This window comes from Coturnix japonica, chromosome 35, assembly GCF_054131305.1.
Source record: "Coturnix japonica strain WE chromosome 35, WE-NBRP24, whole genome shotgun sequence".
Lineage (NCBI taxonomy): Eukaryota > Metazoa > Chordata > Aves > Galliformes > Phasianidae > Coturnix > Coturnix japonica.
In genome coordinates, this window is record NC_140697.1 from 3,554,935 (window position 1) to 3,567,642 (window position 12,708).

The 12,708-nt window shown below is 44.8% G+C and overlaps 1 protein-coding gene across 1 annotated transcript; it reads left to right on the forward strand.

The window, feature by feature from the left end:
* The first annotated feature begins 885 nt into the window (after window positions 1-885).
* LOC146755210 (myosin-binding protein C, fast-type-like) lies at window positions 886-4,660 on the forward strand. The gene is made up of 4 exons (XM_085526276.1): window positions 886-895; window positions 2,760-2,894; window positions 3,793-4,062; window positions 4,638-4,660. The coding sequence occupies exons 1-4, from the start codon at window positions 886-888 to the stop codon at window positions 4,658-4,660; spliced, it is 438 nt and encodes a 145-aa protein (XP_085382402.1).
* The last annotated feature ends 8,048 nt before the right edge of the window (window positions 4,661-12,708 follow it).

A 12,708-nucleotide genomic window follows, 5' to 3' on the forward strand; every position in this document is an offset into this window, starting at 1 on the left:
GGAGCTACAGCTGTGAAACAAAAGATGACAAAGCAACATTCCAAGTGAAAGTCAGAGGTGAGAAAATGCTTGGAATCCCAGAGATAAAGGAACGCTTCATTTGGTGTGTCTTGCATTTGGAGGATCAACTGACAGCCTCTCTGGTGCAAAACATTTTGGCTCTAGGACTTTCTCTGTCATCTAGTCTCATAGCAACACTTTTCTACATGTGCTTTTCCATCCAGGAATGAATTACTGCAACAAACCATAGGCAAGGAGGGTAACTTGTGTAGCTCTTGTAGTCAGCTGGTGTCTGCAGGGTTACAGTGCAAGAGCACACCAGGCATGCAAGGAGTGAGAAAAGGGGAGGTGTTTGAAGAGATCTGGTTACAAAATTTGAGTGACACAATTAGGTGGAAAATGCCAATAATCAGACTCATAAATGGCCTGGGTTGCAAAGGCCCACAGTGCTCATCCAGTTCCAACCCCCTTCTTTCTATGTGCAGGGTTGTCAACCAGCAGCCCAGGCTGCCCAGAACCACATCCAGCCTGGCCTTGAATGCCTGCAGGGATGGAGCATCCACAGTCTCCTTGGGCAACCTGTTCTAGATGGCCGTTCCCTTCTGATTTACTGGAAATGTAGAGAGACATCAGAAGAAAAAAAGATAAGATAGGAGGTTCAGCAGTGCATGCAGGTATTCTAAATCTCATGTCCAAATCTGCTATCAGACTGCAAAATGTTTAGCTTTGTGATATGATGTGATATGATATGATATGATATGATATATGATGTGATATGATATGACATGAAATGATATGTCTATCATTTCCCAAGGCAAAATAGAGGGGAAAGTATTTTCCTGTCTTAGTGAGGCATCACGATGCTCCCTGTGAAGTGCAAGTATAATGAAAACGGGCAACTGGAATAAGCTCTGCAGCAGACTACAGCAAAACTGTGTGACTCTTGTGATGTCCCTGCAGAGAAAGAAGACGTGTTTACAGAGAAGGACAAGATACAAAAGGAGATGAAGGCTGCACCAACAGTAAACGCCACGCTGAGCTGCGAGGTGGCCCAGGAGAAGATGGAGGTGAAGTGGTACAAGGAGGGGAAACTGATCACCTGGAGCAAGAAGTTCAAGGCTGAGTCAGAGGGCAAACAGCGTCGGCTGGTGGTGAGCCAGGTGGAGAAGAAAGATGCAGGGGAGTACAGCTGCGAGGCTGCTGGCCAGAAACTCACCTTCAAGATTCATGTCACAGGTGAGACAGGTGTTGTCTGAAATACAGCAGAGAACAGTAAAGTAAAATCTAGTTTCTATTATACAGTGATCCAGTTGCAGTAGTCTGTGCTGAGGTTTTTTCCCTAGACTTGATTGCCTGGGTTTGTAGAAAGTATTTGGTTTTAGTATGGCACAAAGACCTGTTTTAGTCTGTCTGTAGAATAATAATTACTGATATATGTACAATGGAAGCAATATTCAAGATATTATTCAAATCTCTCCTGTGCCTGAGATCCCAAACTGTAATTCTTGTTCACCGAAACATTTGACTAAGATAAGTATGTGCAGTGAGGCTGGAGTGCATGTTGTACGTGCAGCCTTTCATGGCAGGAGAAGCAGGAACTTCTCCTAGTAGTACACTGCCTTTTTCCTATGCCTTTATGTTGGAGGCTGCATCTGGATAGGTGAGTCTGCTACTCACAGTAAGAGACCTGGTAGAGCTGACTATTCCCAGAGCTCAAAGTAAAATAGATATCTGCAAATCACACACAAAGAACAAAGGACTACATTGGTGAGCATATTTCCTTTGTGTCTTTGACAGTCACAGTTGTGGCAATGGTAGATGCCATGAGGAGTCTGTTCAGGAAGCCAGGAGTACTGTTCTGGGTCATGAAAAGGCAGCCAGTGGTTTGACTATCACACGTTTATGTGTTTTGATGTTTCACAGTGGGTCTGAAGTAAAAGGAACTCAGGTTTTGGTTGCCTGCAGGACAGATGTTCTTTTGGGTTCAATATGTTTGCATAGTGACTTGCAACCATGGGACTGGTGTTCAAGGACCCTCTTGGTTCCTTCAGTTCCTAGGTTCTTTCTTGCCTAGATTTGACACTTTGTTTCTACAGAAGAGCTGATATTCTCTAGTGAAGGCTATTAGTTTGGGCACAAGTGGTAACCTAAACCTGTTCCAAGCTGTACATACAAACCTGCAAGATGGTCTCATTTCAGTCCCTCAGTCAATACTTTTTCTTTTCTTCCCTCAGAGCCAAAACCTGTGTTTATAAACCAGGAGAAGGTGCAGAAAGAGCTGAGTGCTGCCCTGGCAGCAAGTGCCTCCCTCAGCTGTGAAGTAGCACAGGATCCAATCTAAGTAAAATGATCCAAGGATGGAAGACTGCTTGCCTCCTCCAGAAAGTTCAGAATGGAATCTGTGGGCAAAACACGGCGTCTGGTTGTGGAGCAGCTGGAGAAGAAAGATGATGGGGAATACATCTGCGAGGCTGCTGGCCAGAAGATGACCTTCAAGTTGGAAACAACTGGTGAGCATTTGCTTTGGGAACACTAAGCAGCTTTGGTGGGATGTGGATGTGGGGGAATGGCTGGTTTCATTGACATGAGAGAACAGGCAGTGATGCTGTGAAACCAGATGGATGATGCTCAGCCTGGCCATGTGCCTCAGAGCTGTTTGCTCAAGGAAGCCAAGTGTAGTTGTGGGTTTGCTCTTAAGAGCACAGTTTGGTAGGGATGAGTTGGCGGTTGGACTAGATGACCTTAGTGGTCTTTTCCAGCCTTAGTGACTCTGTGGTTCTCTGCTTCAGGAAAGACCTACTCGCTGACTTACACACGTGTCCAAGTCAAGGATGCCGCAGAAATAAAATCTGTAGCAGAAAAGGCAGAATCTCGTGCCCATCTTACAGTGAAAGGTAATTATGCTTCTGATGACGATTTTGCTTAAATTATCTTATGTTATAAACCAGCTAACATCCTTTGCTTTAATGTCAAGGAAGTTAAACACCACCATGACCTTTCACAGAAATAAAAGCTCCAACCTACCTACCTTTGTGCCCACAAAATATCCAGCTTGTCTTTTGGGATTTACTTTGCTAAGTAAAACAGGCGATTTTCTTAGGAAGTTGATTTTCTACCTTTAGACTTCAGATTTGTGTTTGAACGTTGAGGGATAAAAACATAGCTTGAATTTTTCTTCATCTTCTCTGTATGTTTGAAATGAGCACAGGTTGTGTTTTTTTTTTAATATATACAATGTTAGGTATATATATGATGTTAAGGGTGATAAAGAAAAGGGAGACATTTGAGTTAGCACAGTACTCAAGAGTTCAGTCCCCAGCTTTGCCACTGTTACAATTATAAGGGCAAGAACATCCTGGAAAATGAATTTCTCCTAAGTAGAGTCATTACATTTGAGCTACAGAGACCTTTACTAGGAGAAAACTTGTTGTTCAGAGCTACGTTGCTGTATTTAACCAAAGTAATTATCAATGTCTGTGTTTCACTGATCCTCTATTCCATTTCGTAATGCGAGGAGTTTGATATCGAGATGGGAAGGTCATGATTTGATTTGGATGTTGGACTGGGAATCAGAAGATCTGGGCTCTCTTCAGGTTGTCAGTCTTATTGTCTGACTTCTTAACAACTTTCCTTTCTTTCTACTACATTTTTAATGAAGTTTTAAGGCATTTTGAGCTGATAGGTGTAGTGTTCATGTGCAGTAATGCTGACATGAGTAAGTAGGGTGATAATGTATGGGTTTTTTACATTCCTTCTAAATCTCTGCTTTCTCTTGTTCCATCCTTCTTAAAGAGCAATCCATTAATCTAGTAAAGGAGCTGTGTGATGAGGATGTGACTGAGCCTGAAGAAGCCAAATTTGAATGCGAGATATCCATTCCTTCTATGAAACCTCCCAAGTGGTATCTGCGTGAAGAAATCTTACAGGCTGGCAGAAACTTGATTATGCAGCAAGAAGGCACCATCCACCGGCTGACCTTACCGAAAACCACCACTGATATGACAGGCACCATTCAGTTCTCAATTGGCAAATCCAAATCCACAGCCAATCTGCTCATCAGAGGTAAGATATCCTGGCTTGATTTACATCATGAAGATGAAGAATTAATTACCGTACAGTCTTCCTTCACTGGAGTCTTTGAAATATTGTGTGTTTTCTGGAGGGTCTGCTCCATTTCCTTTTAAAAGTCGTTGGACACTAAATAAGACAGCTGCATCTCAGTAAAAGATCTGTTTGAATAGTTGTGATGTGCTTACTATTCAGACCTACAGAGCTGAGGTTTTGTCCTTGGCTATACCAAAGAAGTCAAATCAGGTGGAATTAATTGTATTTCTGAACTAGACAAGTTTAAGTTTGGTAGCACCTAAATTTGATGCAGTTTGTCATTGATTTCATCTGAAGGAAACTTCCAGGCTTCTTATCTGCTGTTGTCCCCAGCGTAAGAGTCTCCATTCACATCCTAAAGTACTTGTTATATTTTCAACTCACTCTTATTTGAAAAAAAGCCTCAACTGGGAGCAATTTAATAAGCACAGAACAAGAGCTGGACCTTGCATTTAGTAGATAATATACAGTATTACTTTATAGAAATGTAGTCAATGGCATTCCCTATAGGCAATCGTTTGTTTTATCTTTAGAGTGGTTCAAAGAACAATTGTGAACATGGAATTAATTGGAATGGAATAGATGCAAGAGACTTTCCTCTTCTTCCAATTGTCCTCATCCTTTCTTCTCTTCCACCCCTGCTTTTCAGATTACCATTTACAAATCACCAGGAAGTTGGAGGACAAGACAGCTTTGGAACGTCATTCTGTCATCCTGTCCTGTGACTTCAGGCCTTCTCCCAAGGTTGTGAAATGGTTCAAGGGCCACACACCCATCGAGCCCTCTGAGAAGTACAAGATCAAGAGGGATAAGCATTCAGCAGAGCTCAAGATTCTGAAGCTGAAGCCCGATGATGCTGGTGTGTACAAGTGCAAGGCAGAAATTGCAGAGACTTAGGCCACGCTGACAGCTGAAGGTATGAGCATGGAGGGTGGCCTCTTCCATGTCCTATTTCACCTCAGATTTCTCTTCTTAAGGTTCTTATTTTTGTAACAGTTCACCTTGTTTCCCCACAGCTCGCAATGTAGAAGTGACGAAGCACCTGCATGATGTGGAAACTGAAGAAGAGAGCTCTGCTGTCTTCTCCTGCGAGCTGTCCCATGATGACGAGGACGTGGGATGGTTCCTGAATGGCAACCTCCTTTACACCAACAATTACAATGACATCAAGAACGTTGGCAGTTGCTGCACACTGACAATGAGTAAGGTTAAGCCTGAAGATGCTGGCCCAGTGACAGTGAAGTCAGACAAGGTGTCAGAAAGCGCGCGCCTGAAGGTGATAGGTGGGTCTGGTCACAACCCTCCTGGATGTAAGAGATGCTAAGGAGCTCCAGTTCATTCTATTGTGAAGCAATCCTGCTTCTAAAGCTCACCTCTCTGGGGTGACAAGTTATCAGGGGCTTTCTTCCAGTGGAAGGTTCCATTGCAGCAGATATCAAGGAAGGAGGATGGTTTTGGTGTCCTGCCAAAGCATTCCATTGCTTTTTATCATCATTTTACTTAACACAAGAAGAGTTACAGGAGCAATTTTTTTACTGCTTCAGTGCCATGCAGTGTCAATGCTGTTGTCTCCAAGGATTTATGACTGCAGGGAGAGATCAGCTTATCCTCTTAATCCTGTGGCCTGCTGTATGAGCTCTGCTCCATGTGAGGGCAATGCCAGCTCTCCAGCTTTAGAAGAGCTGCATCCCAATAACTTCATATGATATCAGTCCCACCCACAGCAATGCAGGCTGTCCCTCCTGTTCCCTGTATTCTCCTACTGATTAGTTCAGAATTCCTTAAAGCGCATTCTGTCAAGAGACATGAAACCGCTTTAGGTTCTATATTGGTGTTGTCAGTACTGGTAAAGATTTATTGATCTCTCCTTAAAAAGCTGAAAGCAACTGGAAATGTCTCAACTTCTGTATCACGTTGTTCTGTTTTGGCTGTTTAATTGCAGAGAAGCCTGCTGTCTTCATGAAGTCCTTGGATGATGTTTTTGGTGAGGAGCGGGGTGTGATTAAATTGGAATGTGAAGTCTCTAAAGAGAAGGTCAAACCAGTGAGGAAAAAGGACGGAGATGTGCTCACTTCTGGCAACAAGTATGAGCTGGTACAGTCTGGGAAGACCCTATGTCTCCTTCTCCATGACCTCGAGAAGCCAGATGCAGGTTTCTATACCTGTGATATTGGCACTGATGTTGCCAAGTCAAATGTCGGCGTTCAGGGTAAGTACTGTGGAAAGTGAAGGAGTGCTAAAAGCACATTCAGTGTGGTCACTATGTCTTACACCTATTCCCCCACGAGCCTTAATAGTTTCTACAATAGAACTGTATTTCTGCAATTTAGCGTAGTGATGTCTGGAAACTTCCCATTGCTTTTGAAGTAAATGTATCTCCTTTTGCCATGAAAATCACAAAAAACGTCAAGAATGTCCTGGAAATGTTTCCTTTCTAAACATCCCTAAAATGGAGAAATGGTTTGAACACCAGTAGGGGTAGGATGGTAACAAATTAGCTAATAGAAACATTTAATGTCTTGTCGTAGGCAAAACCCTTTTTCTCACGCAGCATCCTAGAGTTGTCCTCTCTGTTAGGTTTTTCCCTCTGTAGCTCATTGAATCTTCATTGTGCTCCATGGACTGAGCTGCTCTCCTTGTAGTTCTTCCAGAGCAAAGCCAAGAGATTCACGTCTCTTTTTTTTTTATAGCTTTCTGGTAATTCTGAGAGGAGAAAGTCTTAGAGAATACATCAGTGAGGAATGCAGCCATGATCTGCAAATCCTGAGTTCAAACACCAGTACTGCTACTCACATTGGTCACGAATGCCTTTTCTCCATCTAAACCTCATACTAACCTATCTCTTATCTTCCAGAGCTGAATATTGGCATTAGCAAACGGCTGAAAAACAATGAAATCCAGGAGGTAGAAGATTGCACTTTTGAATGCATTCTGTCCCATGAAAGCATTGATGAGTTCAAGTGGACACTGAATGGAAGCAGAGTGGAAAGTGGTGGGCGAATTAAAGCTTCTAACGTGGGTTGGTAAGAGACTCTCCTTATCAAAAGTGTGACTCCTACTGACTCTGGGGAAGTCGTTTTTATTGCCCGTGGTCTAACCTCCAAAGCCTCTCTGTCTGTGAAAGGTAATGAGATGGGAGAGATTCTGGGGTCTGATTCCTTCAACTGTCTTCTGATAAGATTGTCATGAGAGCTAACTCATAATATGGTTAAAGTGAATAGCAACCTTCTACTTGAACCTTGAAGCACTGAGAATTTCTCTTAAAAATAAGTAAAAGGAGGAACCATTTGACACAAATGTGAGAACTACCCAAAGCACTGGGGTAGTGTTGGAAATGGGCATCTCACTACAGCTTGTTCCATTAACAGTAAATCAGGAATGATCTGTTGAGGGAACTGTGGGAGCAATATCCTCTAAGTATAAGCTGAAGGGATGGCCTTCACATCATCTAGCTGTACAACAAATTCCTATCTAGAACATGTGCATCTGAGAGCATCATCTGAGGCTCCCAGTGTGATCAGTGGAGAGAAGGAAGAGGCAGTTTTCAGACATGGTTCATCATCCTCAATGGGGTAGATTTAAGAGAGAATTAATGGTGCCTGGAATTCTATTGTCTGTACTTTACAGATTACTGCTGGCTGTAGGATGGCCTCTGTTGCAAGTGCCTCTCTAACTTATCTCCAGCATGTAGATGCGTGTATTTTGAGAGAGGCATCCTACCCTAAGTGTATGTTACTCAAAAAGCATGTTTTCTTTCAGAAAAACCTACTGAGGTAACAAAACAGCTGGAGGATAAGACAGCAGCAGCAGGGCAGGACATCAGCCTGAGCCGTGAGCTGTCGAAACCAGATGTGAACATCAGGTGGTACAAGGATGGCAAAGCAATCAGAAAAAGCCAGAAGTACGACTTGCAGCAGGAGGGAACTGGGGCCATTCTGATCATCCATGACTCTACCGCCAAGGACAGCGGGGAGTACACCTGTGAGACAGAGGACTCTGAAACAAAAGCCAGGGTCACTGTGCAAGGTGAGTTGAAAAGCACACTGGGGATGGCATGTAGAGAAGTCGAGGTAAATATCTGCAGCCTGTGGGTGATGTTTTTCTCTTCTGTTTCCTTGAGCGGGATCAATTCTTAGTTTTCAGAAAATATGGTGGATTAAAATATTTTAGTTAAAATAATCTCTAAACTGAATGATAAATGGCATGAGAAAGCAAAGCTGAGAACTAAGCTCCAGAAGAGAAAACAAAGTCCAATAGGGCATATTTAGAGACAGGTGAAGAACCCTTGAGCGCACTGAGGAGTACTAGCATACTCTGGAATGTCTCTTGGGCTCCCTACAGCACACATACTTGCTCTGGGGCATGTCTGGATGTCTGTAGAGCTAATTGCAGGGCCCTGAGAAACCTCTGGGGCACATTAGGGGGCACTGGCTTCCATGTGAGTGTTCCCAGGTTCCCAGAAGTCAACAGGGAAGCCTTTGGAGACCCCTTGGGAAGACTCAGTGGGGCCCTAGAGTGATGTAGCAGCTTGTGTTGGTTGCATCTGCTTGGCAGGGAAGCGAGTTCCCTGGTGGGAGCTGACTGACTGGGAGGTGATTCCCTTGGTTTAATTAATTTAATTACCTGGATTATAATTAAATAACACTGTTCAGCATTCAATCAAGATTATATTTTTCCAAAGTACTGCAGTCATGCATCTGTAGCAGCTTTCCTAAAATATATCGAGTTTATTCAAAATTCCAGTGATGCTCCTAAAGCACTTGAAGTGCATTTGAGGTGGCGAGTGACAAAACAGCTCTGAGAGAATCACCATCAAATCAGAACATTGGAACGGTAACTAATAGCAGAGATTCTGATAAGAATATTTAAATTTTCAAATTACCTTTTTCTAAAGTTGTATTTCACCAAGTTTCATCAATATGCACACTGAAGAGCTGACTTGCTATGTTTCTTTTTATAAAAAATCATGTGTTACAATTGAGAAAAGAAGGTATAGCATGTAACATCCTCCAAGTAAAGTGCAAAAAACATTTTTTCACAGTTCCAATTAATGTCTTAGGTTTTGTTCAGACTCACTAAATGATGTATTTCAGGGTACATCACATGGGAATATAAGAAGACTATTCAGAACAGGAGCTGCAGAGCAAGATGAACAGCATGTGAAGGTAAGGCCGGGAACCAAGGACACAGCTTTTGTGTCACTCAGCCACCTGTGGCAGAGGTCAGGATTTCAGCAGGGATTTCTGCAGACGTTCCTTGAACACCCCCAGGGTGGGTGACTCCACCACCTCCCTGGGCAGTCCATTCCAGTGCCTGGCCACCCTTTCTGAGAAGTAATATTTCCTAATGTCCAGCCTGAACCTCTCCTGCCGCAGCTTGAAAACATTCCTTCTAGTTCTATCAGTAATGACACGAGAGAAGAGGCCGACCCCCAGCTCACTGCAACCTCCCTTCAGGAAGTTATAGAGAGCAATGAGGTTTCCCCTGAGCCACCTCTTCTCCAGGCTGGACATTCCCATCTCCTGCAGCCTCTCCTCATATGGCCCCATTGTGCTCCAGACCCCTCACCAGCTTTGTTGCCCTTCTTTGAACACGTTCCAATGCCTCAGTGTCTTTTTCTCAGTGAGGGGCCACAAACTGGACGCAGAATTAGAGTTGTGGCCTCACCAGTGCTGAGTACAGGGGGACAGTCACCTCTCTGCTCCTGCTGGCGTCACTGTTTCTGATGCAAAATGTATGTAAGTGTCACATGTGTGACATCCTTCTTGATGGAGTTCTGTGACTGGAGTTCAATGGATTTGAGAGCTGACTTGAAGCCTGTGGGCATCACCCAGGAGTTGGGGTGAGAGGATGAGGCGTAGGAACAGGAACCTCTTTGGTTGTTATTAACTCCCAACTTTTTGGTCAGGAATCTCTGTGTGTTTCTTTATCATGTAAAGAACAGAGTCATTGTGCAGCTTGTGAATGAATTGATTCACGCCTGCTGATTGGTGCTGTTCTCTACAGGGAGCTGCAATGGAAATGGACACCTGTGGTCCACTGTCCAGCCCCCTCCCGTGTTGGATTTTCTGGGCTTTGAGACACGTCTTCCAGATGCACTTTGTGTTATTTCTGATGTGTTGACCTGTTGAGCTCCAGCCCCAAAGGAGGATTCAAGTACTACCATTGGGAATGTAGTATTTCTTGCTAAACAGAATTCGTGTGCACCCTTGTCTTTCGTCTGCACAAAGGATCTTGTAATCATCTCTGTCTGTGTTTCTTTTAGACCCAGAGATGGAGCAGAGAGGAACACAGACTTGGGTGAATCTTCATTCAGGAGCAGGGACACGTCATGCTCATCTGAGGTGTCTGGCTGACAGCAAGAGCAGAGAGGTAAGTTTCATAGGGTCGCGTGCCCATTTTATTTTATTTTTCATTCATGATGCATAGAGGCGTTCCCCAGACAAAGTGAGCATTTCTCAACTGGACTTTCTAGAAATGAGCTAGGCAGTGAAAATGGGTTTGAAGCATTCCTAAGAGCCCCGCAAGAGAATGCTGAGAGTTAATCTGGCACCCTCCTTTGGAAACGTCCGTTGTCTGTCAGCTCTTCAGCTGTGCCCTAACACCTCCCATTGCGCTGCAACACCAGGATAGAATTCCAAGCCCACACTGAGTCCTGGAATGTTGTGGTGCCGTGTTGGAATCAGATGTGACCACGTGGTCTTGGCTCCCCGCCTTGTGGGGGGTCATGGTGGACCAGGCTGTTGGCCGTTGGTGATGTCATAAGCGGCTGGAATGAGGGGAGGAGCGGTGCGTTCTGTGTTCCTTTGTGGGTGAGCTAGTGGTCGGAGTGGTTGGTTGTCTTGTTGTTCTTGTGCCTTTTGTGCCGTTAGTTAGTTAGTTTTGTTAGTTAGTGTTGTTAGTTAGCGTTGTTAGTTAGTTACTGTTATTAGTTAGTTACTGTTGTTAGTTAGTGCCGTTAGTTAGTTAGTTCCGTTAGTTAGTTAGTGCCTTTAGTTAGTTAGTGCCGTTAGTTAGTTAGTGCCTTTAGTTAGTGGCTTTAGTTAGTATCTTTAGTGCTTTTTCTTCTCACCGTCGTGTGCAGCAGCTTGTAGGTAAGCTGAGCTGATGTGGGATGGATGGGTGGGCAGTGAGGTGTTGAGAACTGCTGGCTGTTTGAGCTCACAGCACCGTATTGCTTACTCTTGACCATCAGACGTAATTTTCCCCGGTACACACGTTCCAAAGGGGGTATCAGTAAAGTTGGCACCTGTCCCGTGCTTCTTCCATTGTCTTTGCTCAGTAGTGGAAGCATTGTAAAGTTGCTGGGCGGACAGGCATCACGTAGCCTGAGACTCAGCATGTCTTGCAGCAAGTGGGTGGGACAGTTGTGCTGTGTGTGTTATTCCATGACTGTCTTAGCCCTGCTCACTGACCTGCTCTTTCTCTCTCCTCTCCTCACCCTCCGCCCACTGCCTCGGTGCAGCTTTTGCTCTCATTTCATCCGAGCAAAGCGACAAGGAACTGCTGCAGATAGCTTGAGGTGATCTCACTGCCAGGTACGTGCCATGTTTTGTCCCCCCGCATGGTTTTGCCGCAGGGTATGCGCGGGTAGCTCTGAAGAAGTCTGTCCATACTGTGCTGTGTGAATAGAGAAAACAGAAGTGTGTTTCTGCTCTGTTCCAGCTGTTCACACTTGCTGTGATGGGTGCTGCGTGCAGTGGGATCAGCCGTGAGCCTGAGTTGGTGGCGACGGAGGTACAGTATGAAGCTCTGGCCGGTCTTTTTTCCCTGTGTTGAGCCATTAGAAGGAGCTGCAGGTGTACTCTCCTGCAGGAAAGAATGGGCCAAAAAGGGCCTGGCCACCTGTCTGTTCCAGTGCCATTGCTGATTAGTCTGGGTAGAGAGAGATGCATCTTTGTTTGCATGGCCTGGCAATGCACGCCAGAAAGGGAAATAACTGTGATGAGACGTGCAGCTCCTTCTGAAGTGCTCCTGATAAGGACGGAGCGCATTTGCTGCAGCTTTCTTTGCAGATGTGCTCCTCACCTTGAAATCCTCCTGGTTTGTCCTCATCTCCTGACCACGGCCTGTGCTCTGTTTTGCAGGCTGATAACATGCGGGAGCCGCAGCTGGTGCGTGCTATGTCATCTTTAAACGTACCAGCGATTGCGGCAGCCCATGTTATTAGGAGCCACGTCGCCCAGGGGCCGGATGAGCTCTCTCTGGAGGTAAGCAGTTCCAGGCGTTCCTTCTTGTTGTGCACAGAATTAGTATAGAGTGTGAACTCCTCGGGAATACTCTCATATTTTGTGTCGTAGAAGAAGGCTTTTGTTTTAGCTGTGCTGAAGCTGGGATTGATGTTTCAATGTTTTGCAGGTTGGAGACATCGTGTGCATTGTTGATATGCCACCAAAGGAGATGAGCCCCTTCTGGAGAGGCAAGCGTGGCTTTGAGGTAGGCACACATTTTTGACTAGAGAGCACAGCTTCAGTAGAGTCGGGAATCTCCGGTTGGAGCTGCTCTGCCTGCACAGGATGGCTTCTGGATGCAAACAGTTGCCCTGTGTCGGTGTCAGAGGACCTTCCCTTTGGCTCTGGGCTTGGGCTAATGCCCACCTGTCTT